Genomic DNA, 26,342 nt, shown 5'->3' with positions numbered 1-26,342 from the left:
ATGCGAAGGGCTGCATGACTAACATGATATGGGTGGGGCATGTATAAAAATGTAACTCCAGAGATGTGAGAAGTAGGAGAAGAGAGAAAGAGAATAGTTGTTGAAAATAAGAGAATAAAAACAGCAAAAAAAAAACATGCTGGAAATGGAGGAGTGTTGGTTTCAAAGTTCCCATATTCTGCTCCTTTTCTGCAGTTTAATATGGATCACTGATGTCTTCATGAAATGATAGTAACAGGTTTTGGTCCAAAAAGCCAATAAATCAAGCACAGCAGCATTGTTTCTAGGCTCTCATAGCCCCTCTGTTCAGAACGCTCTGATTTAGTGGGCGTGACCTTCATATGTAAATGAGCCACCGCTGATACCTCCCTGCTCTTCAGCGTCACAGAGAGTGGCGCCACGAGTTCCGAGTGCACAATGTTTAGAAAACAGCAACGCTCGTTTACCGTAACATTACAGGCTAAAACAACAGGCTAACCCCAGCTAAAGTTAGCATCCTGAAGCTAACACAGAGACAGGGGGGACACTGAGGAAACGCTCTTACATCTGCTCCACAGCACACAGCATTTAAAATACTCACATTTCCAGGGTCCGAGGTTTGTTGGCGGATGGTTGGTAATGCGCCTGGATTCAGGACCAGTCTATTCGCTAGCCCTCTGTTGTACTATCCCAAGTTGGAAAAGCAGTCGGCCATGAAGTGACTAGCACACACATGCACAGTTTTACTGAGTGTAGCTGGCACATTTCCTTGATAAATGAACTCTAGCCACTTAGTCTTGTCTTCTTCTGAGATGGGAAGCTTGTGCATGGAACTATGTGGCTGTTTACAGCCAAAAACAGAGCAGTGATGGCTCTTCAACTTTGGCATTCTCCACCCCGCCGCTGGAGGAAGGGGAGTGGGTGGGGAGGAGTTTCAAGGGTATCTGCTCCGGTGGACCAATCAGGTCAGACTTGCTCCTGATTGGTCAAAAAAGGGAATCGCTGACGTTAGCAAATCCCAGAAATTCCAAACAGCTCGTTTGAGGTCAGGATTTTACATTCACAACCTCACTAAGTACAGGTTTTGTCATCAAATATCACATTCTGTGGGCTGGGAGGAAAGCCAAAGACCCACAAATTTCACTAAAAGACTTAAAAGTGATTTTTGCATAATATGGGCCCTTTAAGGGTTAAAGATAGTCACAGAGACCTGAGCAGCATTTAAACAACCCTTTATCCTCACCTCAGCTGTGGAACTGACACGCTGACACTTGGATGCCTATTGACATGGTAAATTGAGGACCCGTTCGAGCGGCACTGTTTCAGCCAGCCTCCATAGAGCCTGTCAGAGCTGTGTACTCACAGGCCACTGTAACAACACAAATCAGGAGAGGGGGGAAAGACACACCATGTGCACAAAGAAGTGTGTATCGGCACTTGAAAAGTGTAGAGGTAAAACAATTTTTTATAAAAAAGTAAAATACAGGCTGGAGAAAGAAAGAAGGAGCGGGGAGAGTAGCAGTCTGATAACACTGGAAGACAGAAAGCAAAATTGATTTCTATTTTTGGAAGAGGTATGAACGACGGCTGGAATGAGCCTAAAACATGTTCAATTTTAAAGTTGCACAACAACACACACACACTGAGTCAGTTTTGTGTATGCATACAATCCATAGCCCCAGATCATGCTCTGAGATTGCGAGTGGCAGTGTAATTGCTTTTTCAGCGGTCGGACGTGACTTGCGCTCCTGAGTGCGCGAGGACGTCTGCCTTGTTACGGCAAAGCCGGAGCCATTAGCCATTTGGTTTAATGGGCAATCTGAACCACAGACTCCGCTGACCCCCCAGCACTCTGTGGAAGAAGCGGGCCAACCTATTAACAATGAGTGAAAAGCTCTGAGCCACACTTAATTAGACTGTTTGTTTAGCAGGCTCTAATGGGAAGGAGCGTGAGTGGGGGGAAAAGGTTGACTGCTCTCCTTGAAACTGCACGCTGAAAGACATCTGGCCAAGGATGAGGCAGAGGACGTGGAACGTGGCCTTATCACATTTGGGTTTATCTCATTTTCTACAGACAGATGGTTCTGATAGGAAGAAAAATAATATTCATGAATGCTAAATTGAGTCATTACAGTTTCACAAACATAATAATAGGCTGGATAAAAGTAAACAAATCCTTTATTTGAGGGGGCAAAAACATATTGATTATGTTGATTAAGCATGCACTGGAAGGACAAACAGAAAACAGGGAAAGTGATGGAGTTGATGTTATGAGGGATAAAACCCCTGTATGAAATTAAGCCCAATTAGCTCCAGCCCTCAGAAAAATTACATCTCTCTTTATCAACCATCCCGGAAACCTTTCTGCACATCTCCCTTGATCCCGCTCCCCATGCAGGAGGCTAATTAAAGCAGAGAAATTGGATATGGGCCCTTGCGCACTCTAATTCAGAGAGAGCAAAACGGGGAGGATGAGGTTTAGGCAGCGGGGGGAGAAGTCGGACCCAGGACAAGGGCACTGGATCAGAACGGCGAAGCCTTGTCGTTTTTGGCAGTATTAAAGGGATGGTGAGGTTGGCAGTGAGGGCAGACAGGATGAGGCAGTCGAAGTGTGACGCCTCAGAACAGAATCCAAAAAATCCACCACGCTGTGCCCTTTTTAATCCACCGCTGATTTATACCAAAGGGGACCTCATCAGTATGTGAAAAGCTTGTGGCGTTCATCTGCTAAAACATCCAATGTCCGTCAGACCCCCTCCGCAGAAGGTCAAAGGTCAAACCAGTTGTGGAGAGCATCTGAGAGGATCATTTGAGAAATCTATGAGATCAATAACTAGGCAAAAATGCTCTCAATCAGCCTTTACACTCTCATGGAAACTAAATTGATTATGTTTCTTGGAAGAAAATGCATCTCAAGTGTCGCCGGTCCAGATGTCTCCCCGTGGGTAATAATTATTGTGCTTATTTGGTCTTATTCCAGTCATTTCCATAAGACTCAGGTAATACATCACGAAAATGATTGATGAGCCTTTTGTGAATCCTTGGGGAGCTGCTAGAAACCTTATATACTGCGTCAAGTGATATCATACAGGCAGTGTTGAGTGGGGTTAAACAGTTTTTAAAAAATACAGTGGTGCCTTGACGTACGACTTTAATTAGTTCTGTGTTGAAGCTCATCAATTTTCTCCACTGAAATGAAATGAAATGCTTTTAATCTTCTTTGGACCCCCAAAAATACAGTGTTTCTGTTATGTTTTTAAATAAGAAAAATGTATTAATAACAAATATTGTATAAAAACAACACAATAGAATATAATACAATAAGCTGGTTTTGTTAAGTATAATGTTCAGCAGTCACCTTTGCGATCAGACGACTCACTGAAGGAAGTGGAGGAGAAAGGTCGAACTGAATAACTCAATCTATTTGCTGATTTTTGCCTTTTCAACACTTTTTCCAGATTTTCACCTGCAGGTGTTTTTGATTAAAACCTTTACATGGTGGTCTGACTTAGGCAAGTGTCGCTAAAAAGAGCAGTCACTTTTTTAAAAAACTTTTTCTGGACGTTTATTTTGAATCAAGTCTGAAAGTTTTGCAAAACAACTGCAAGCACGACAACACTGATGCTTCCACTGAGCGCAAAGTGCTTAAATTGCAACAACTGAGAAACGGAATGGCGGGGAGATGTTGTGGCGTCCAAGATTAACCCGAACTTTTGGTCTCAACTCAACGTGTTAGAGATAGAAAGCAGGTAAAACACAATGTCAACAATATGTTTAGAACTACAAACTAACTTTTTTTCTGTCCATTCTTGTGTTTTTACTTCAAAATATCAACCCTCCCATATTATCTGGACCGGCATAAATGACTACGAGACATGCACTTGAATTATTTCATCTGCTGTGGTTGAGGACTGTCTCTGTGTTTTGGATAAGGGTAGAGCTCAGGATAGCAAAGGCTGCCCATTGAGGCCCTTAAAACACACTTTATTCTCAGATTCTCCAAACTCCAGAAAAGTCGCAAGAATTTTCATCTATAGAAAAACTCGCCAGAGGTCTCTGAAAAATCATTAGATACAGCGGCAAAGTCTCTAAGTTGGCAACACTCAGTCACAGTTTTATCCTCCACTTTCTTACCACCGTCATCAGAGCTTGCATTGAATCTTAAGTGCTCCACGACAACACAACGCCACAGGTACACCCTCTAACTCTGTCTTCGCTGCTCGTCATGTAAACAACACACGTGCCCTTCCACAACTGCTCTGCTGTATCCTTACCCTCACGTTGCTTATGTGTATGATTGGAGCAACATACATAGAGTGGCAGAAAAGGGAAATGAGAGTTTAGAAGCCTTGTGAAGACTATAGCTCACTATTTCTTTGGGAGAGCTAGGGATGGGTACCTTTCACATATGAAACGATACAGCACTGATGCCTGGTACCTGGCAATCGATATCGGTACTCAAGGGTATCAATTTACAGTACTTTTTTGTGTTTATGTGGTAAAAAATATCAATTTGTTTGACAATAAAATGTTGGGTTTTTTTAATTTTACATTCATCCTTTAATATAAACTTGCATTGCTGTGTTCATGTCCAGTATGGAAAATCACTTACTCTTCCACCTCCTCATAGTCACAAGGATGCATTCAGGTACCCAAACATGGTACCTTTTAAATTTTGGGAGAATCGGTACTCGGTACTTTTGACAGAATTTGGTCGGTACCTATAAAAGTACCTAATTTCATACCCATCCCTGTTGATGATTTTATCACTGGTTAAGGACCACTCGTGTCATAAGAGTTAATTACTTGCATCTTCCTCTATGGCCCCGTTTACACGGAGACTCCCGCAACGATTCTTCCTTTGCGTTTTCAAAAGCCACCCGCGTTTACATGAGGACGGCGTGAAAACGATCCGCGTTCATACGACTCCAGGAGGACAAGTCTCCTCTTCTGTTCTTTCTTTTTCTGCCGTTTTGTTGTGTGAGACGGTCGGCAATCCAACCATAACACGTATTACCGCCACCTACTGGCTCAACTGGAAATGTGGCTGAGCGCGGAGCCTTTACCTGAAACTGCGAGTGCGCATGCGGTGACGTCAGCGTTTCACCCTGAGACGCTCCGCTCTGTGTTTACACGAAGCTGGATGGAGGAGCGGATTCAGATCTTTCCACTCTGGGGAGCGTTTTCAAAAGTTTGCGTTTTCACTGAAAACGCAACGTGGTCTCGTCTAAACGGAAGGCCAAAACGCAACGAAATGTTTGCGGAATCGACCGTTTTCGGCGTCGTGTAAACGGGGCCTATAGCTCTGTTCTGGGAACTCCCTGCTCTTCCATGTGTCAACCTGGAATGCCAAAGCCTGAGCCTGTTATACGTACAGACAGGACAGGTAGAGCATCCAGACCAGAGCAACATCAGTGACAATACTTATGACAGAGGTAAAATCAGACATAGCATAGAAGAAGGAGCTGGGGTGGTGGTGGGTTGCCAAGCAATTTGCAGGGGATGAAGCGAGGAAGGAGGAAGGCTGAAGTAAAGAACCCCTAGTAGATGTTTAAAGCAGCTGATAATCCGAGCTTGACTTTGTGGTCTTCCTGAACTAACACCATGAAGGATGTTTTCTGGATGATTTTATAGAGTTTCGTTTTGAGTCTTAAATCCGAAAATCCTTGATAGAAGTGCTGTGCTATTTTGCTAATAAATGCTAAATGAATCCTTTGTTTCACTTTCAATCCTAAAATTTACAGAAAATTCCAGCACTCACTGACATTTTAAAATTTGTTATGAACACATGCGCCTCACAGCTTGAAGTTTCTGATTAAAGAGAGGGGAAAAAAAAACACGTTGGCAGACTGAAAAGAGAAGCAGAAAGGAACTGCAGGATGATCACACAGGTGGCAGACTGGTCGCAGGGTGTGACCGTTTGAGGTGGACTTTCCTGGCTGATGCCTGCTGTTCACACATCAGCTCACCCCAACTTCTTTGAGAAGTTTACTTTGGGTTTGGCAAGAAGGAAGTCTGGGTTTATTCAGGGGGGAGAGTTCAACTACACAGGTTTAAAACCAATCCACAGCTAAGTAAGAACATTTAAAGAGGTGATCACAGAGATGAAGGGCACATTTGAAGTGTGAATGTTTTCTCTGTAACATTTTGAAAACCAAGTTTTTTTTTCAACTCTGAGCTTAAACTAGTGGGCGAAAAAGGAGTTTCGATTATTTCTCTCTGAACTGTTGTTTGTGTCAGAAAACACAATTTTTCGGAAATCATATATTTTCAAAGATCTCCTTTCAAAAAAAGGGAAAATATAAATGCATTTTCCAGTCTATAATCTCACTTTTTAAGATATTACAGACACTGAACTCATGTATACAAATGCATCCCTCTCTGTTCCTCACTTCCTTTGTCCACTTTCTCTTCATTCATCTCTCTGGGAGGCTGAGATCCACGGGCTCAGGCCAGGTGCAGCGACAAAGCTTGCGGTGGATCAGAGAGCTGATGATGGATGACAGCAGGGTGTGTGCATGTGTGTGTTGAAGAGGATTCTCCATGCATTATATCGAGTGACACACGCCCTGTGGTAAAGAAGTCAGGGGATAATGACGGACTGGGGAAAGAGGTTAACAGCTTTCCTGCTCTTTCACATGTGCAAACATTAAACGACACTCTAACTCCTCTACAGCTGAGAGGGTTAACACACTATTAACATATTACTTTACTACAGAGGCCAGACACACATTTGGCATCAACACCAAAAGCACCAAATGGACGCAGTCTCCAGCAGGTGACGTAACACATGCCAGAAAAACAACAAAGGGTGTATTTGTCCGTGTAAAGCTAACAATCAGCACCCCTGCCACCCCCATCGTCCCGCCCACCGGGGTTGCTGGCCCTCTTTTTGCTTCATCTGCATACACACAAACAAATACAAACATACACATGAGCCAAAACTCATGCACACACACACACACACACAGATGGGAATCCAGTGCATGACAGGAGCAGCCCACTGGAAAGGGGCAACTATTTCACAGTTGAATGAGCAGATGAGTGTGTGACCTGAGCTGGAGGAAAGGGGTGTGTTGTGGTGCTGTGGGGGGCTCACACACAGCCTGTGAGGTCACACGTTTCAAGGGTTGACACAGCAATAAAGTTAATGAGCTGAATAATCTCTCAATAATAAATGTGGGTTTTTGTTGTGTAAAAATTTTGGTAGGCATCAAATTCTCTTTAAACACTTTTCCTAGGAGAACAAGTTTTTTTCTTCAGTTGGAGGGTAACTCCAGTAAAAACTAGAAAAGCACTCAGAGAGCGCCAAAAATATTGTGATCGTCACATAATGCTTTAGTCCGACTTTAATGTTATACTTCCTTTCAGCAGACTGTCTGCTACAATTTGGTGTTAGTTGCAGCTTTGTATGATATTTTTTACCTGACAGTGTTGAAAGTTATGATGACCCAGTGCACATTTCATATTCCAGATCTTAGTATCCAGAATATTGCCAGGATCTGGATCATACTTTTGCATCCGTCAGAAATTAAGGTGACCTTGTCTTGTATTGTTTTGCAAAGCAATCTGAACATTTATCTTGGAGTTATCAACACATATTCAACTTCAACTTTATTTTATTTGTATGGCACTTTTCATGCTTGTGCAACACAAAGTGCCTCACAGAGGATAAAAACAAAAGGGAAGACCAAACAAACAAACAAAAAAAAAAAAAAAACAAAGACCAAGGAATACCATTAAAACCCCAAACCTCCCACCCCCACAAATATACCCATTATACCCACATATGGTGAAAATGGCCCTATCTCACAATGATAAAGAATCCTTTAAAAGAATCCTGTATCCAGAAGGTGATCCGGATCGCCTCCCAAATTTAACCACTTCTTTCTTATCCCATTTTGAACATTTCCTGAAAATTTCATCAAGATCCGACATGTTTTTGAGTTAAGTTGTTCACAGACAAACTCTTCCAAAAACATAACCTCCTTGGTGGAGGTTATTGGTAGAGACAGACCGATATAGATTTTTTGGGGGTCGATACAGATACTGATTATTAGTAGGCAAGGAGGCAGATAACCGATATTTGAAGCCAATATTCATTTGCAGTCAAAGTGAAAATATTGGCATAAAAAAATCAGGGCATTTAGGGCTTCCATAGAGTAGACAGGGAGAAATTCTGTGCAGAGAAGCATCAGAGCCAAAACAACATGGTTTTCAATGGGTTTGGATTTTAAAAAAAGGCCGATGCCGATATGCCCCAAAATGCCAAATACTGGCCCCGATAATCTGCCCGGACAATAATGGGTCTATCCCTGGTTACTAGTTATCTTTTCCTGTACTGGAAGGCATCATCTGTACACACATTTCTCCACATCTGTTACCCCCCCCCTTTCCTCCTCATATGTCCATCACACTGACAGACAACATCAACCCTCCTGCAGCGAACTATCTACCCACATGCCCACGGAGACATGGGGTTGAGATAAATAGATTGGTAGTTTCTGGATTCATGTCTCCATGTGGGGCTGTCAGGTCGATGCTGAGCACATATGTCTGACGGTGTATGGATGGATGGATGGATGGATGGATGGATGGAAGCCACCCTGGATTTCTACATGCAGGCTTGTACCTTCAGATATTCAGCACGCCGAGTTCAGCCTTAAGTGGTTCACACTCTGGGATCACCCCATGCCAATTCTTGATGTAAAAACATGCTCCTCGTATTCTGTCTCACTTTTTGCCCTTGTAAAAAGTATTTTCTCCTGCATTTGCTCACTGCACTATCCCTATAGTATCGTTTGTATAAGTCTGTTTATCACAGTTATAACAATACAGCCAGATGTCCTGGGAGATTTAAGCAAACATCTGATTTATTTCAGACACTCTGCACAGCCATGCAAGGAAGAGACTAAATTATACAGCAGGACTTGCAGCAAGCAGCTGTTGGGAAATGCAATTTCCAGAGTAATTTATGTGAAGATAAGACAAAAAATGTCTCAAATGCACACACTGCCCCTTGTAATCAATAGCATCACAGCCCTGTAGTTGAAAGCTCCACAACAAAGTAGTCGCAGTCTCCTGATGAATGGAAATCAATGAGAACATCACTAAACAACTTAGCTATTATACCAAACACGGCCCTCTTAAATCACCCACAGCTAACAAATTAGGTTTCAGGATGTTCCCACGCAAAGTGTGAAAGTGTTTGATTATGCTTTCTCTTCACTTTAAGGATGGAATGTAAAGTGTCTCATCACAGAATTCACTTTTTAATGTTCAAACTCCTGCCAGCACTTGACAGTTATTCGGTTCTTTATCAAAAAGCATAAAATCTTTTGAAAATCTTGTGCAGAAACTTCTCAAACATGAGTCATTGCCCTACATGTATAAGGAGGGTTAATAAATCTTAGGGGCCCGTACATCTGACAGAGAAAATCAAGCCCTGTGCATGTCTTCAAACAGCTCCGCACTCTTTATTAAAGTTTAAGTAGCACAGCACTGTCAGGCTGCCGTCAACGCCCAGGGCTCTGAGTAAATTAATGATGCTTAAGTAAACTACAGATTAATTATAGATACCCAAATGTGTCGCTTGGCATATATGCACATTTGATTGCACGTCCTACCTGCAGACATGTTAATGAAAAGCTAACCTGCTTGGGTAGAGAAAGAGGACAGATGGAGAACACACTTGGCACTATGCTGGTGCTCTCACATGTATTATTGCCCTTGAGCAGACAGAGGCTCTGATTAGGCTTCACCAAGTCGGCGACACACAGCAGCCGGCCCCGGCACAGGGATGGAGAAAGGACAACAACTACAATAGTTAGTTCTGCTGTGCAAGCTGCACCAGAATAGTTGCAGATATTCAAACTGTATTAACAGCTAATCAGCTTTACCCCTGCAGCTGGAGAAAGTGATCACAGAAAAGTTGTTTCAAGTGCTTCACCCTGGTTTTATTTGCTTAAAATGTTTGATTAACATCAAATCAATCTGCTAGAAATTTCAAATTTGCAACATCTTTTCAATCAATTATACAGTCTACAGAGGATTAATCAGTATTTATTTGTGAGTTTGGTCATTTTTACCCAAACACTGTCAGTTTTCAGATTTTTGAGTGTGTAAATTATTTCATTAGCATTTTCAAAAAATCTTTGGATGCTTTAGATGAGAAAACAGCTTTTAAAGGTCTAATTTTGATTCAAATGACTTAACAGATGTAACAAAATAAATAAAATAAATAAATAATAATAAAAATTGAGGGTGTAAGTTATTTCATTAGTATATTAAAAAAATCTTTGGATGCTTTTGATGAGAATACAGCTTTTAAAGGTCTAATTTTGATTCAAATGACTTAACAGTTGCAACAAAATTAATAATACCTTGCATATTAAAAAGAATTTTTTTAAAGGGGAATAATAAACAAACCCATATTCTACTCAATAAAACGTGTTTCTTCTTGAAAGGCAAACACATGTGCATAGAATTAATTCAATGACATCCACTTTGAAATGAGCTAGTTGAGGTTTTGTGGTGTGAACAATGCAGGGTGTGTGTTAGGCTTTAATCCTTGTCAGCAAACTTTTTACAAAGAGTACTGGGATTCCTCTCCTTTGATTTTAACCAATCAGAGAAAGAGAATTCATTTTTGATAAAACATCATATCTGTTTGTAGCATTTTAGCTCCATTATTTAAAGTCTTGAGAACAAAGTGTGCTGTTTGATTGCTGGACCTCTGAGCTAAATACTAGCAGTGACTTAACCCTGTGAGTTTGATACTTAGAGGTTGAAGCAGATATAAAAACTTCAAATTAATCTTTTCTTTTTTTCTAAAAGATTTTAAGGATTTCTCGACTGCAGTGAAACTCCACATATGCCGAAACACTGCATAAACAAAGGGTTTAACTGTGGGTGCTCTGTGACTGCATGGGTTATTCATAAGTTTCTGTATTGTTAAGCTAACCGGACATGGTGTTGCACTTGTCCTGATAGCATCTGAAATCCTGTCAGAAACAACTTCCATTTCGGACTGGCTTAAGGATTTCGAGCTCCATAACATTAGTGGTTGTATTTTTTTTTTTTTTTTTTTTTTTGGATTGTAACTCTGCAAAACAGTGATATCAATAAAAGAATGTAGTATAAATATACTGCTTAAGGTTTAGTAAGAGAAATAACAATTTCAAAGTGCTGTCGAGTTATACATGAGTGATACATTAAGTCCCTGTGTGTAAACTGAGGCTTATAACACGGCATAATGAAAGCTGTAGTGAGCCCTTACCGTCCACAGCCATAGTCGGTCTCAGCGTGTATCTCTCCGTGGTGTCAACAGGACTCTCGCATCCTTCCGCCAGATGGATAAAACGTGAAAGTGTGTGAGGATTCAGCGCGCTCCTTGCCCCCTTCAACCTACATGGAGACTGCTCTCAGTTGAAACCTATGATGAGAAAATAAAAAGAAAGCTGGCTCACAGTCTCCCTCGTTAACGGTTCACGGCCATTTGTTGTCCGGTACGCCGCTGGGACGAGTCCAATATGAAGCGGCTCCTTGTGAGTCTCCGCCCCCCTCTCCGTACCTGACCGCCGGGAGACAAAAGGTCATTACGCCCCGACACCAGCTGTTACTGGATCTCACTCACCCTCTCCCCCTCTCTTCCTTTCTCCCTTCCCCTTTCTCCCTCCCTCCCTCTCTAACGTATACACACTCAGTCATACACGCCCCGTTTTATTGTAAGCACAACTATGGGAAATAATAGGGATGTTACTGTAAAAAAAATAGTCTGCAGACTCAAATGTTCATTGTAGATGATTATTTAAGTTAGCCTGTTAAACTACTTCGAAAGACTTGTATTTCTATGGTATTATTGAAATAGAGATTATTTGATGAGTAACACAAATACAGTTGATTTGAATACCCACTAAATTACAACAACAATCCCTCTATATAGTGTTATCACGTGACGTCATCAACTGGAGCAATATCTTTTAGTCGATTTTTGTAAAAGGGTTAATTACTGAAGAAGATTAGGGCCACTGGGGGAAAAAAAAGTCAAAATTCTTTTATTACTATTCTTTCTGAGAAAAGTCAGAATTCTGATTTTTTTTTTCTCATAAAAAATAGTATTTAAAAAAAATTAAAAAGTCAAAATAAAAAAAATACATTTTTTTTCAGTGGCCCTCATCCTCTTCCATAGTTAATAAACATCTCGTTTCCAAAAAAAAAAAGAAAAAGAAAAAGAAAGAAAGAAAAAAAAACTATTTTCTGGCCATTTTTGATGGGTAAGGCTTCCTGGATGAAGTGTGTACATACAAACTAGCTAAAGTGTTAGGCTACTAAAACTAGCTAACCTTGCTGTGTTACTGAATGATTATGGGGGCAAGAGGATACATGGTTTTTGATCATTTAGATTTATTCTATTTGTTACATTATTGTATCATTGTTTAACATAGGAAAAAAAGTCTTCTTGCACTTAGCAGCAAATGCAGCCAAATAACTTTTAGCACTTTGTCACACCATCCAAGGTTTTCCCTTCTGTCTAATTTCTTGCGTGTGTTGTATGCCACTTAAATAAAAGCATCTATAATTTTAATATATATCTATTAGAATGTATCAAAGTGGACATTAGTATATTTAGATTTTTTTTCTCCAGCTTTTTCAAGGGTGGCTAAAGCTAGCCCTAGCATATACTCCATTGCCTATAACATAAAGTTCTCTGATGTTTACAGGGCATCACAAAAACACCTTTAATGTCTCTTTAAAGCCATTTCCCCTCATAATGACCACTGAGGGTTGTTGTCATGAAAGTTAATGAAACCTATTTTTGATACTGCAATATGAAACTCAGGGCCTGGGAGAATCCTAGGGCAAACAAATACTTTCACTTTATTAAGTTGACACCAATGAATGTGTCTGTCTCTTAAGGCCACAACAGCACTTTTTTAGTCGGGGCATAATCTATTTCTTTGTCATCTGTTGACTTTTTGTTCATTTAAAGTATTACCGAGAAGTCCATTGCAGAGATTTGAGATGATGTAGTGGTGAAAGTATTAAAACTGCCAACTCGACACAATTTAAATGCAAAATGTCATTATGTCCCCAGGGAAAACAAGGTGATGGAGGACCAAGATGCAGATTCAACAAAAATATATTTATTTTTACCAAAACTCAAAAGTCCAAAATGTCTTTCAAAAGAAACAAAATCCAAAACTCACAGGAGAAGAAACTCGAGGAGCAGCAGAGAACACACAACAAGATACCTAATGAACGCTGAGACCATATAGACAGGGGAGCAATTAAACACAGGTGTGAAACGAGACACAGGTGAAACACATGAGGGGCAATCAAACAGGAGGGAATCACTAGGAGAACTCCAAACCAAACACAGGGAAACAAGATAAGAGACAAGATAAATCCAAAACACAAAAACACAAAGAACACCACCGCATCCACCATATTGTTTTGGCACAGATGTGATGTCACAAGTCGTAACTCGCAGTACATCGATCTGGTACGAGTTCACAGGTCGTAAGTTACAGGTTCAACTGCTGTTCCAGGGCATTTTCACGAGTTAAAGGTGGGAAATATAAGAGTTACGTGTCGCCTCGAACACACCAATACTGCGGCTCAAAGTATGTCAAGCCCATATTTGGCAGTGTTTTTCAGACATGAAACCAGTGCCAGCCAATCAGAATGGACCTCCATCAGTCAGCTGTGAAGTTTGAGAACCAAAAACTCAGTTTCCCAGTGTCTACACCAAACCATAAAAAAATGAGTTTTTTTAAATCTACACTTTGGTCGTAGTTTTCAGAAAACATTGTTTTCAGTGACATAAAACTGTAGTTTTGTCTGGTGGGCAGGCCTAAAGATATAAAGATATATGTGGTTTTTCAGATACCTGGCAAAGTGTGTACATTGCCTATAAGAGGAAACACAGAGGAACACAGACAGGACTCATAAAGAATAATCAAGGAAATTCAGGAAACACAAGGACACAAGTCAGATAAGAAAATCAAAAACCCAGATATACTCAAGCCTAAAACTGAATCATGAGAGCAAAAGGTGATTTTTGAAACATGTCATCCTGTTTGAAAGTAAAGGTATCTGCAGTGACTCTGTGTAGCACTGTTTACGTGAAAGCACAGTGTGTATCTTTGTTTATCTTTGTCTTTACATAGAAACCCTGCTGGGATGGATCATCTTGCACTCACCACTTTACTATGCAAATAAGCCAAATCAAAGTGGAGCTCTATAGGATAAACAAACTCTAACACATTTCCAAATACAGTCAGAAAGTCAGGCAGCAAGATGACAAGAATCAGATATTTCATGTAGCTCTGTGTTGTTTTGCAGTCAGACTGAAGTAAATAAATAAAGAAGCTCAGAGATGGTTGCTGTTGAATGTCTTTTGCTTTTCGTGAGCTGTAGAGAAGTTGCACTTGTTGACCCAGAAAGTTTTTTTATTCCCATTTTTCAAATGCAATTTGTGGGAACATAACTATGTTAGTGTGATTAACATTAATAATGGAGAAAGAATATGAAAACATAGATTTGTGAGGAGTTTTTGAAATGCATCACTTTTTTTTTGCCTCCCTTTTTTCTCGAGCTGAACTCAAAGATTTAAGACTTTTTCTATGTACACTTGAATATTGTTCACAAATTTGTCTAAATCTATGTAAGTGAGCATATCTTCTTTTCCCAAATAATCCATCCAACTCACATACTGTATTTACTGCACTGATAGGTCCAGGGGCTTGGTCAGAAAACCAGCCAGTATCTGGTGTGACCACCATTTGCCTTTTGCAATCCAACACGTCTCCTTGTCGTAGAGTAAATGAGGTTGTGGTCCACTCCTTTTTAATGGCTGGATGACACTGTCACATACCCTGATCCAGAGCATCCCAAACACGCTCAGTGGGTGAAATGTCCAGTTAATATGATGGCCGTGCAAGACCTGGGATGTCTTCAGCTTCCAGGAAATATTTACAGATCCTTGCAACATGTTGCTGTGCCTTATCATGCTGCAACATGAGGTGAGGGTTGAGGATGAATGGCACAACAAAGAGCCTGAGGATTTTGTCACAGTATTTCTATGCATCCAAAATGCCATCAGTAAAATGGACCTGTGTTCGTTTGCCATAACATACCCCAGCCCAGACCATAACCCCACTGCCTACCTGGGCCCCTGGATTCACAACTAGACAAACTACTCACCTACACTACGGTACCATCAATTCTGCGTAACATCTTAAACACTTTCCAACACCTTCATAAAGCCTCCCTTCAAAATCATATACCTGGACACTGGACAATTACCATGGTCACACTTATTTAACATATTTAGCTAAAACTAAATTTCATGTCCTGACTGTACAATCTATCTGCAACTGTCATTATGTACAATACCTGTTTGACACAATCCAAGTGCAATATCTGACTAAAGCAATTCAAATGTGCAATAGCTGTGTAACCAGTTTCAAAGCGCAATATCTGATTTATATCATTTACAAGTGCAATATCTTAATTCAACTCATCTTGTCACATTCTTTAATTAATTATAGCTTATCTTATTTTTCACTTTTTCTGGATGTTACTGCTAACTTTATTGCTTACTTATTGTTTACTTATTGCACAATTTGTTTACAATTTTTTTGCATCTCATTCTTTGCTCATTTTATTTTTTTTATTACATTGTGTACTTACTGCCCTGTTTTATTTCCTACTGCTATACTGTGCGACAAGCAACTGGAAAAAACCAAATGTCCGATTTCTGATTCTGATCTGCCATCAGCCCTGTGCAGTAAAACCAAGTTTCACCCATAAGTAGCACACCTCTCCAAAGTGCCAGACGCCATTGCGTATTTGCCCACTCATATTGGTCATGTCGGTGCAGTCAGGTCAAGACCCCGTTGAGGATGAGCTTCCCGAGACAGTTTCTGACGGTTTGTGCATAAATTCTCTGGTTATGCAAACCAGTTGTGGCAGCAGCTGACAGGGTGCCTGGTCTCAGACAGTCTTGGAGGTGAAGATATGTTGGGTGTGGAGGTCCTGGACTGGTGTGGTTACACCTGGTCTGCATTTGTTGTTTATTTGTTTGTTTTGTGAAACACCTATAGAGATGGCTCATGTTTTTGTTTTGTTTTGTTTTTCATTCTTCTCTGTACAACATTCTTTATTATTATTATTATTATTATTATTATTATTATCATCATTAATAATAATAATAATAATAATAATAATAATAATAATAATAATAATAATAATAATAATAATATAGAATAGAAAAAATAGAGCATAAGTAGCAAGAAAAAAAATCTATTATTATTATTATTAATAATAATAATAATAATAATAATAATAATAATAATAATAATAATAATAATAATAATAATAATAATAAATTATTGAAAGTATCCTTACTTTTAATTTTTGTCACTAAATTGTTATTTAAAAAAAAAATTATTGTTATATTATTATTATTTTTTTTATTATTATTATTTTATTTTTTTTCCAAATCTCACTACTTAGGTACTATTTTTTTCTATTTTTGTTATATTTAGTATGTGTTCACAATAATTGTACAGACATAGTGTGGTTAACCGGAGCCAAATTCCTTGTACTCTTGAGATACTTGGCAAATAGAGGCGATTCTGGTTCTGATTCTGATTCTGAAATGAACATTCATTTCACGGGCAGCAGCTCTGGTGGACATTCATGCAGCCAGCATGCCAATTTCACGTTCCCACAAAACAAAATTATGCTTTGTTTCAACTCGGCATCACAACTGCTTGTCCAGATAGAAATAAATGGGGGCTTGTTTTCTTTGAGGAATTGATCTGAAATACCTGTATGGCATCTGAAATTGCGTCTATAGGGATACATTTTTATTATTTTCAATATTTTATTATTTTCAATATTATATTCTTTTCAATCTGAAGATGACCTAAAAATACTTCATTATCACTTATGTCCATGCTGGATAGTGTTGTCATGGTAAATACACTTTTTTTTGTGTAAAATAAGTTGGGTGCTTGTGTTGTGGGCTTCGTGAGAACAGTGGAAAAGTCAAGAATGTGTCTTTATTATGCAAGTCTCATTCTTGGAACAAACCAAGAAAATGAAACAGGAAAGAGATCCGCCGACTGCCTGCAGAAAAGCCTAAAATCAGCCGTTTTCCTAGTAGACACCCACGCCAGCCGCTATTTGCCCGTCAAACAGCTGAGCTTCACTTCAAAGCAGAGGATTCTGGGACAAGTTGTGAGCACGTCTGTGTCAATGTAATCTCACAACATACCCAGCTAATTGATTCTGCGGGCGCTCAGATGCACGCAGACCGCTCTGTCCTGGTCCTTTTTTTGTCGAACAGCAGAATGATATGTCCCTGAAAGACTTCAAGACAGTCTGTCAGGCCGTGTTGGAAAGACGAGGGCCGTCCCCGAAGCCCAGGCCGGATCATCAAAGAGAAAGGGATGAGGATCAAAAGGGCCAGCTGTGGTGTATCATGGCTTCACCAAGAACACACACTTACTGGTAGTGAAAGCTCCAAACACTCAATCCTTTCAACCACAAACACTCATAGATATGTTAAACATGATGGCTTATCTTACATCTATGCATCAGTATGCTCATCCTCAGAGATAGTGTGCTACTGTGAGCCTGTAAGGACGCTTTGGTCCCGTAAAAAATTGAGCAGTCCAAGCCCGTATCTTTAATTCAGAGGATGGCCAGTGCTGTGAATAATAAAGAGACCAAGATGTGCAAAGATCAGGAGGTAAAACAGGTCCTTTGGGTGTTAAATTGCTGAGAAGTAGCAGCTTAAACATAAGTATCTCTTGTAAGAATAAATGTTTGTACAGGGGCGTCCAGATAAACATGAGGGAATATGAGCTCAAGGGAATGAAAAATGTTGTTTATGTTCATTCTTTACTTCCCAGATATTCATTCTTCAAGTGGGTGTCAGGAGTTTCCTTCGAGAGTTTGGGGAAAACAGATTTCTAAGATGAAGCAGTTGTGGAAGCGAAGAGTGATGAGCACTCAGCACGTGTTAGCATCTCCGTGCAGCCTATTTATTACATCCTGTAACTAGCAGATGATGCCATTAAACTTTTATCGTCAGTGTTATTCCATCACATATGGTCTGCTCTCCGCATGCCAAAAAAACCTTTGTTGTGTTTCTGAGACGGTGCAACACACATGCATTGAAAAGTGCATCACACACTAAACCCAGCGCCACTTTAAATGTTTCAAACAGATGTAACACGAAAACACACAATATGTTTGCACTACAAACAGCCAGATTGTGTCAGATAACATGATGAAAAAGAAGCGTCTCTGGCTTGGAGAGCTCTGGGGAGACTCAGAGGGAGAGAGCGCTCTTCCTCTAGAGACACAGAGAAGCCATTGATATTGGAGTGTGGCGTCAGCCTTGCCAAACCTGGTGTCATGGTGAATGGCTGTCCCTGAGCTGGCAGCTTGGAATACCGGAGCCAAATTGGACCGAAAAAAAAATGTGAAAGAAAAGAGCAGCTCAGGAAAGACTCGAACCAACCTTGGGTGCAGTTTCTAACCACTTGGAAGTAAAAAGATTCAAAGAGGCTGGATTTCAATAGAACATAAGCTCCCTCTTCTGCCTGTACTTAATCTGACCTGAAAGCTTGGGCTCTTTCAGGTGGAAGTGAAAGCAATCTAATGAATTCCCACAGGAAGCTATTTACTCCGCTGAGATGAGTGCAGATGATAGAGAGGAATCCACTTTATAGTGTTAAGTTGTGGCCTTGAGCTGTTTTCCTAATCACCGGCCTGGGGGAGATTTCTGTAATTCTCTGCACATATTGTGGAGAGGTCTTCTTTGGGGGGAAAAAATCTGTCGCCTCTGTGCTCTTATTCAGTATATGGAGCAAAAGATGACAGAACCTATTTGAGAGATATATTCCCAGTGCCACTCTCTGATCATCACCTCTCGTCTCCCTCTGCGCCCTGTGTGTTTGTGTGTGTGTGTGTGTAGTGTTCCTGCTTTTCTGTGTGTGTGTGTGTGTCTGCATGTGTTTGTATGAACATATGTGCAGGAGGGATGAAAGGAGGGAGGGACAGCAGAGCATTCATCTCCCTCTTACTCAATGACGGTGACCTCACTGTTGTGCAAATGCACAGAGTAACAGACAGTATCTCAAGCCGAGCTGTGCTCCAAACACCAACTATTACCAACTATCACCACGTTCATTTGTTTTAACACATCTGTGTTTCAGTTTATATTTGCAAGTCTACAGTATTTTCTTGACACACTGCCAGTTTTCCCCCTTGTGGACAAACTCCTAACATGAAAGAATTTCATCTTGAGATGTTCACTGCAAAAAACTGGAACCTTATCACGTGTTTTTGTCTCATTTTAAGTAAAAATTGTCTTGTTAAACTTGCTTGAATTCAACAGTCCAGAAAAATGTCTTGTTTTATGTTATCAAAAGACGAAAATGAGGCCTGAATTGCTTGTAACTAGAAGAAAAAATCTGCCAGTGGAACAAGATAAATTTGCTCCAAAAACTGCTTGAAACTAGAGTGATGTCTTAATGCAAGTAACTATTCTCTTGTTCTAGCAGCAGATTTTTTACAAGCTTCATTTTTGTTTTAAATAACTTGAGAAATAAGACATTTTTCTGCACTGGTCAGTTGAATGTGGCTCACATTAAGGCCATGTCAACACGTAGCCGGGCATTTGGGAAACTGCATATATATTTTTTTACGTTTACGCCTGTCATCCACACAAAACCGCAGCTTTATTTCCCTGAAAACAATGTTATCAGGAAACTTCGGCCTAAGTGAAGATTTTGGAAAACTCTGATTTCAAGGTTTCATGTGTACGCCAGTAAACAGAGTTTTTGGTCCTATAAATGCAGCTCAAGGCATGTCAAACCCACATGTGGGTGGGTTTTCCAGATGCAAAACCCGTGCCAGCCAATCAGAATGAGCCCTGTCATTCAGCTGTGATATTTGAGAACCAACAATTCTGTTTACCGCCATCCATACAAAACCATGAAACCAGAGTTTTCTGAAATCTTCACTTTGGCCGAAGTTTTTGGAAAACAAATTTTTCAGTGACAAAAGCTGTGGTTTTGTGTGGACGACAGGCGTAAGTTTCCAAAAATACCCAGCTACGTGTGGACATGGCCTGAATGACAAGGGATCATTCTGATTGGATGGCACAGGTTTTACATCTGGAAAACACTGCCAAATATGGATTTGGCATGGCAGCAGATTTACCCGCTGCATGTGGATAAAAGAATTTTTAAAGTTTTTGAAGTTTTTGAAAATACCCAGCTACGTGTGGACATGGCCTAAGTCTAAAAAGACATTTCCTACTAAGAATAAGACAAAAACACTCAATGTAGATTTCAGTTTTTTCCAGTGTTGGCCAAATGATTCTCCCAATACTGTAAAAAAAAATGCATGCTCCAAGAAATAGATTTGCAACCAAAAGCCACAAAAAAAAAAAAAAAAATGTCACTCCAGCCCTGTTCTGATTTTGGTACCAGTTTTGTTCTGGATTCTCGGAACCTTGGTGCTTTCCAGCAAATCAGCCCGTTTGAAGGGAACAAACAGTGGTAGAGCGTTATTCCATGTTACTCAGGCAGAAGTGAACAACACACCAGCTGAATCGCAGATTGTATCGATATTCCAAAAACGTTTGTTGCTTTACATAAGGTTTTTGTTTTCATTCAGCATCAAGCATGCGCCGACTGTTGATGATGAGGAGATAGAGACAATAAGACAATAATGTATTCTCAAACCGCCATCAAACATTTCATCTCCTGTCCCGCTTTTTGCGACCCTTCTTTTGGGGTGCCATTTCTGTGAACATAACTCACTGAAGATGTATGGGCTACCACAGCTGACTCTGAAGAAGACCACTCCGGATGCTCTACTGGCCTGCCAACAATCCTGACTTGACATCATGACACAAAGGAATGAAAAAGCAGACCCCAAAACTGTTGAGCAGCAGAAATTCTATACGAGGCAAAAATTTGGCATTCAGCTTTTAAAACTTCAGAAACTGGTCTCCCCAGTTCCCAGACTTTTACATCATTTTCAGAAACCCGGATGATGCAATGTTTTGATGAACTTGCTCTTATTCTAACTATTTTGAAATGCATTACTGGCATCGAATTTAAAATGAGGAGACAATTTTCATAAAACAATAACATTTCTCTCTTTCAACGTTTTATGTTATCATATTTATATATCTAGAAGGGAAACTTTTTCAAGCTCACTTTCAAACTCCTCACAGCTCCCTTGAATGAGGGCAACCATGAAATTGTGTTCATCATAATCATACACAGCATATGGACGTTTTTGGAAATGGGTTTGGACGACAACAGTAACCCTTTATACATATGTACTCTTAAACACAAATTGGCATAAGACAATATTAGTATTAGTCTATGTTTTCTCTATGATAGGCCTGTGACCCATCCTTGGTGTACGCAGCCTCTCGTCCAATCACAAATGGGTTAGATACAGATGATTTAGATACAGGTGCATCATGTTGTGCCCAACTGAGTCATACTGCATCTTATCCAAACTTAAAGATGCTGTGACGAGGATCTGTTTTAATTGGACTGCCTCACCACCTTCTGGCCCGGCGTCTCAGGTTTACTGTTGTAAAAGTTTGTCTTTTAACCAGGAATATATTCGTTTTGGAACAAATTTCTATGTTCAAGACACTTTTTTTATCGAACACAACGCGACGAGGTAAGGTATTTATCAGTACAGTTATGTACTGCTGTTTTTGAAACGTGACAGTAAGCAGATGTAAGTTTGTTCCGTACATGAGTATCTTGCTATATGTAGCGCTAGCAGCCCAGTGCTACAATTTATCTGTAGGCTAACTTGACAACAAGCAAACCGTTAGTTTGTATATTAGTTTAGTAGCCGTTCATACAGAGCGCTACTGACAGCCTGATGCTGTGAGATGCCTTCTAAGTGTGTAATGTTTGTACCAACACAAACTCATCTACCAAGCAGAGCTAGCTTAACCTCAGTCTTCAATTTGTTGATAGACTCTAAAGTTTGAACAGACCACTGCAAAATAACTGCTGCATGTGGTTGGAATGGACATTAGCACAAACAGTTTAGCCCTTCCAGCCTTTACTTCTTCTGCTCTTCTGTCCTTTTTCTGTCTGACAGTTAGGCTCCTGTGTCCACCATCACTACAAAATAAATCTCAAAGATGGTTTTCAGCAGAGAAAAACACAGATATCTGTGTTTTATCTTTTCTAACTTCTAAACTTTGTCAGACTTAGACATGCCGTAAATCGATGTGGTCATGCTCGACCCGAGCGGGGAGCCATGAAGTAGCATTTTGGAATAACCTATATTTCTGCTGATAATGTCATTTTCAAGTATGGATTACAATCAGTCATATATCTAGGAGGGGGACTTTTTCAAAACCACTTTGAAACTCTTCACAGCCTCTTTAAGTGAATTTGTGTTATAAGAAATTATTGGCCTGAATACTTGACCCCACAAAGAGTGACGCCAGCTGCTCTGTTAAGCTGTGGGGGACGTTTTCCCAGCATGCTTTGATTTCACGTGTCTCCTCAGAGGGAAAGGTTTCTGTAAATCAATACAAATGTATTCTGAGTTATTATCTAAATCCTGTGGGGAGACATTTATACCCTGATGAGAGTGATCTCTATCAGAGCGAGTGTGACCTCAGCCACGGGGCACCAGGGGTCACCGAGTGGTTTGATGAGAATGAATAAATTGTGAATAATATGCTCGGGGAATGTATCAGGTCATAACGTGTGTATGGATGGAGGCAGGTTTTGGATCATAGCCCTGAAACACTTCTTGGTTTTCAGTCGTTTGAGCTGTTACACCAAGGGGCGCAGAAAATATGAGTAAACGAAGCCAGATCACATTTTTCGTGAAACTTACTTACAGCAATTCTGTTCCCAGTTTGGATTGTGTTTGAGGCTTTTAAAATCAAATAGTAACAGCTTGTTACTGAGCTGACCTTTGAAAAAAATACCTACTGTGGCTGGACTGAAAAATAAAACCTCTTAAAAAAAACACAAATAATGACAGCAGCAAACTCTGAGGTCAAAAAGAAAAAAGTTTGCACCATCCTTTTTTATCACAATGTCATAATCCCTCTTATGTGACCTTTGTATGCCTCCATCATCCAATCACTTTTTCCTAAAAGAACCCTGTACTGACATCCAGTCACTGCCGGATTGTTGTGCCATACACGGTTTTTCTGTCCATTGGCCAAGGCCAGCTAGTATTTTTGGAGATTTTTTTTCTCTTCTTTTTTTTCCCCCTGTTTTTGTTTGTTTTAAACACTTGTTTTCCCTGACTCCAGGTCCAATCTGTAAACCAGCTCAACCACTTCCTCCTCCACAAGCTATTCCTTCACCCTGCACAATTCTGTAAATAAAACTTTTGAAAACCAAACCTGACCTTCGTCTCTTTTGTCGTCTCATCTTTGGAAAATGATGCCTGTGTAACCAAGCGGTCTTCCTCCAAAAATGTTTCCTAAAGTTTAAAAATAAAACGTGTTTGATGCCTTTTTGCAGAGAAAAAATACATGTTTCTACTCTTTTGGTTTAAATGAAGTGTATAAAAAAAGATAAAGCAAAAGGTCAAATAAATCCTTACTTAAAAAAAAATAGCAGTATAAGACGGTAAATCTCCAGGACACGCTGGAAGCAGAGAGCCATGGAAGATGATGCAATGAGCCAAAATGGAGGGAAGCAGCAAACATGATCAAGCAATCAGACACAGGTGAGACAATCAGACTCAGGTGGAACTACTCAGCACACAATCAAAAAGGGAGGGAAAACAACTTAAGATGTAACAACACAAAAAAAAGAAAAAACTCTGGGAGGCTGAACAAGGACACTTATATAAACTCATACAATCAATGCAGTTAGTCTTATTCCCTTCCTGTTGATCTGTTAGTGCTTCATGTGAAACTCTCCACATCTCTTTCATTTCTTTTTTCAACTTATACCTGTTGAACTCAAGCAATGAAAACACTTCCTTCTTTTCCTCTCAGGCTCAAATAAAAACAAAAGTACGCTCTTGTGTTTGCCTGTGTAAAAAAAGAATAAAAAAAGTTGAGCTGTGTATGCGTTTCATGCAAACATGAGATCAAGAGAATGTCTTTCGTCTCTCACGCTGTATTAAACCGAACTCCTACAGGCAGCAGTTTGCTGTTGTATGGAGAGAAAAGTAAATTACATGCTACAGAATCTCTTATTGTACCAATCTTCTCCCTAAGTCTCAAGGCTAACTTGTGACTGTTTGGGTCATTCAGGTGGTTACCAGTACGACTGACCTATATATGCCACATTCTTCAACAGTAAACTCTAAATCATTGACATCAAGCATCCTCTTCTCTTCCCTTCAGTGTCTCAGGTTCTTCCCAGGACTTATTAATGAACTCTCCTCATCCTGAGCTCTGTTGTGGATCAATGACGATCCATTTCAGCATCTGTTTCCTAAATGCATCGGCTTGGCTACTCCTCAAGGAAGGCTTTAATAGCAATTTACTGTTGTCCTTTCTCAAGGACACTTCCCTTTGTTTCACAACAAAACACGCTCCATAATCAGTCCTAAATAGATCATTAATCCTCACAGAACTTGCTTCCATGTATGAATCCCAACCACTTTCTCCTCAAAGACAGTAACTGAGTCAAGCATGTGTGTATAATAGTGAAAAATGATGTCTGTGTCCCATTTCGCCATCTTCTGCTTCCCCCACATTGTATTGTTGAATATAATTAACTAAAATTAACTCACAATGCAGCTCAGGCAGCATGAATGACGTGTCTGTGTTCCTTTATGTGTGTGTAGGTGTGTGCTTGTAGGTGATGCGTGAAAGGATATCAATAAACCTGTCGTGCCAAGATCCCCCCTGCTTCTTTCATGCTTACAGCACATTTCTCTCAGTCAGCCGACTACAAATGCAACATTATGCTATTTTCTGGGATGCTTTCAGGCTTCATCCTCTGCATCTCTGCAGCTCCACCTACATTCCTCTTCCACATTTATCATCCCACTGTGGACATCTGCTGTGACAGATAGGACGGATAGTCCAGTGGTCCTCCCCTTCTATCTCGTGTCACATGCACTGAATAAACAGATGAAACGGAGTCATGCATCCATGCAAGCTGGCGCACACATGAATGAGTAAACACGCAGATTCCTTCATGTTTGCATGGAATATCATCACGGCTCTTGTTAAACCCACTTTTAAATTCACCAATTAAACAATTCCTCATCCAGCAGTTACTCTATCAAAATTAGAGTCATATTCATGAAACGAGGGGATTAATTTTGTTGCTTTCCCTCAGAAAAGATGCAATTCCTTTCAAATGAAGCAATTTATCTTTGTTAAAAAGAAAATATCTTAGCTGTTGAATGATAGTCTTTCAGATTTGCTCACATAGAAAAATTACTCTCTTTGCTTAATCTGATTAATCTCTATCTTTTAACCTCCATATAATTGAAGTCTACAAATAGACGATCAATCATAATCCTTTTTCTGTTAACATGTTTGACACTTGTGGAGGAGATGATAACAGCATGATCCGTGCAGCCACCGTGACCCCCAGCCCAGCTGATATCACACATCTTCAGCTCTCAATGACCCAAGAACTGTAGTTTGCTTTGGGATATATTGATGTGTAGATTTCTGCTTACTGTGTTTGTGCCAAGGTTATAATAGTTGACTTAAACGAAACTAAAAACAAAAACTAAATTTGAAAAAATACATTGCAGTTAACTCAAACTAATAAAACCAGAAAAGAAAAGAAAAACCAACAGTGAACTAAAACTGTATCTTCTGTTAATGATGCTATCTGAATTTGACTAAAACAATAGACATAATGTCCTTAGTTATTGTTTTTGACAATATTAATAGCCTTTAGGATTTAAATTAATCCAACACATTTTCCCAACAAATTTTTCAGCAAAATTATTTTTGCATAATTTATGTTTATATTTTTTATATTAAGTTCATATTATTTTTTGTGTTTAAGGCAGCAGCCAACAGTTAAGTATCAGCATTGACTGAGCAGTGAGCTCTATGCTGGACTTGAAAATAAACATTATTACAAAATATTTACTCTGAACTTTTTGAATCCTGCACCTGGTTAATAAGGTATGAAAAAATTAAAACGAAACTAAAACTAAACTAAAACTAAGCCTTGTTGGAAAAATCAAAACTAAATAAAAACTAGAATGCCCGCTCTAAAACTAATTAAAACTAAACTGTAATGGGGAAAAAAATGTCAAAACTAACTAAAACTAAACTATAATGACAAATCCAAAACTTTTATAACCTTTGTTTGTGCTTTGTAAAATGAAAT

The 26,342-nt window shown here is 39.7% G+C and overlaps 1 protein-coding gene across 4 annotated transcripts in view; it reads right to left on the bottom strand.

The window, feature by feature from the left end:
• The window catches only part of LOC141798778 (sterile alpha motif domain-containing protein 10-like), a 95,562-nt gene extending 72,056 nt beyond the window's left edge, over positions 1-23,506 (bottom strand). Inside the window, exons 1-2 of one of the 4 annotated variants that reach the window (XM_074680619.1) lie at positions 23,428-23,506; positions 11,258-11,413 (exon numbers count right to left, since the gene is read on the bottom strand). In XM_074680619.1, the coding sequence (XP_074536720.1) occupies positions 11,258-11,270 (13 nt within the window). In that variant the 5' untranslated portion in view covers positions 11,271-11,413; positions 23,428-23,506. Of the gene's footprint in view, positions 1-11,257; positions 11,604-13,187; positions 13,231-23,427 lie in introns of those variants that run through there. The other 3 variants (XM_074680616.1, XM_074680618.1, XM_074680617.1) reach the window with 3 other exon arrangements.
• Positions 23,507-26,342: the final 2,836 nt, after the last annotated feature.

Source organism: Halichoeres trimaculatus, unplaced genomic scaffold, assembly GCF_033239565.1.
Source record: "Halichoeres trimaculatus isolate MK-OKI-2021-1 unplaced genomic scaffold, fHalTri1.1 fHalTri1_scaffold_11, whole genome shotgun sequence".
In the NCBI taxonomy this organism is placed as follows: Eukaryota; Metazoa; Chordata; class Actinopteri; order Labriformes; family Labridae; genus Halichoeres; species Halichoeres trimaculatus.
Note: the sequence above shows the minus strand (reverse complement) of the source record. Positions and strands in the feature narration are given on the sequence as shown.